This window comes from Laccaria bicolor, genomic scaffold, assembly GCF_000143565.1.
Source record: "Laccaria bicolor S238N-H82 LACBIscaffold_74 genomic scaffold, whole genome shotgun sequence".
Classification (NCBI taxonomy): Eukaryota; Fungi; Basidiomycota; class Agaricomycetes; order Agaricales; family Hydnangiaceae; genus Laccaria; species Laccaria bicolor.
Window position 1 is genome coordinate 1 of NW_001889945.1, and position 1403 is coordinate 1403.

General features: G+C 46.1%; 1 protein-coding gene across 1 annotated transcript; it reads left to right on the forward strand.

Moving 5' to 3' along the window:
- Positions 1–56: 56 nt before the first annotated feature.
- Positions 57–1064, forward strand: LACBIDRAFT_335002 (uncharacterized protein; the record flags this gene model as incomplete). The annotated part of the gene is made up of 4 exons (XM_001889852.1): positions 57–214; positions 320–374; positions 517–674; positions 965–1064. 4 exons carry the CDS (start codon positions 57–59, stop codon positions 1062–1064), a joined length of 471 nt encoding a protein of 156 aa, XP_001889887.1.
- Between the last annotated feature and the right edge of the window lie 339 nt (positions 1065–1403).

Here is a 1403-nt window from a genome sequence, read left to right on the forward strand (position 1 = left end):
TAAAAAATAAAAGCAAAGAATATTTTTCCAGCTATTTTTAAGTCTGCAACAAAGGCATGTCTGGAGTCAGAGGAATGTTCGGTGGGATTGGGCTCACAAATTATCGTCGAGAGGGCAAAGGGGGCAAGGCAGCACAAACAAATTGTGAAGACCTCAAGAATTACACGTGCCCAGCAAAGAGCACCAATCCTGACGAGCCCTTGACCATATTCAGGTGAGGACCTTTCAAACTTGACCTCATCTGGATATCAGTACCTGATGCCAGTCCCCCCAAAAAGGCAATATCTGATGCACCAGGGCATGCTATCTGATGCGCCAGGGCATGCCTCTATCTGTGCAGAGATCATGTATCCCGCCTTACGACAATGCACTCGGTGAGTGATGTATCCCGCCTTACGACAACGCACTGAGCATGATATAATTTGTGCAGCCCTGGAATGCTGCAAGCTGTTGATAACTATCTCAACCAGCAGTCACCTTGATGAGCTCACTTTGGCCCCTCTCCTTCGCTCCTAGTATCTTTCTGTCCCTCGCTCGACATTGCGACTTGGTCCGCTGAACTCTGTTGATGACTATCTCAACCAGCGGCCAGTCACCTTGTTTAGCTCACTTTTGTCCCTCTCCCTTGCTCCTGGTATCTTTCTGCCCCTCGCTGCTACTGGTCCTGTTGAAAGGTGTGATATGTTCGTCATCTTGCTAGTCCCTCACTAATGCTGCATTAGATTGAGTTGTGGCGCAGATGGGGGATTTAGAACATGCCTTCTGCTTATGCTGATGCATGTTGCATGGCTTGTCTCAAGTAAATCTATCCCAAGGGCCAAGATGAAGTTTTCTCTCCTTACATTGCAAACAACCAAGCATGGCTTTTGACAGGTGAGCTGGCATTGCTTGTCTCAAGGAGAATTATTCCAAGGTGAAGGTTTCTCTCCTTACATTGCAAACAGCCCAACATGGCTTTTGATAGGTGTGATAATCTCGTCATCTGGCTAGCATCTCACTACTCGTGGTCACAAAAAGTAACGGGGCACGTGCTCGGACACACTCATGCACCTCACTCAACTTAGACAACAATTCTACATTTATGCATTAAGCTGGTAGGATATCCAGGAAAAAACTATATGTTCACATTAAGGGAATATGAGAGATATTATCTACCAAATTAGAATCGGGTATGGCCTCCTTTAGCTGCTAAAATGTCCTGCACACGCTCCTGCATAGTATCTATGTGTTTGTCTATATCGGAAATTGGCAGTGAGTCCCATGCATCCCTGACTGCATGGCAAAGCTCGTCTACAGATGTAGGGGGGTGTGGTAGAGCATGTAGGACCTTTTTTAGTTCATGCCAAATTGGCTCAATAGGATTTAAATCAGGGGATGATGGTGGGTGATATAGCAACAGAATG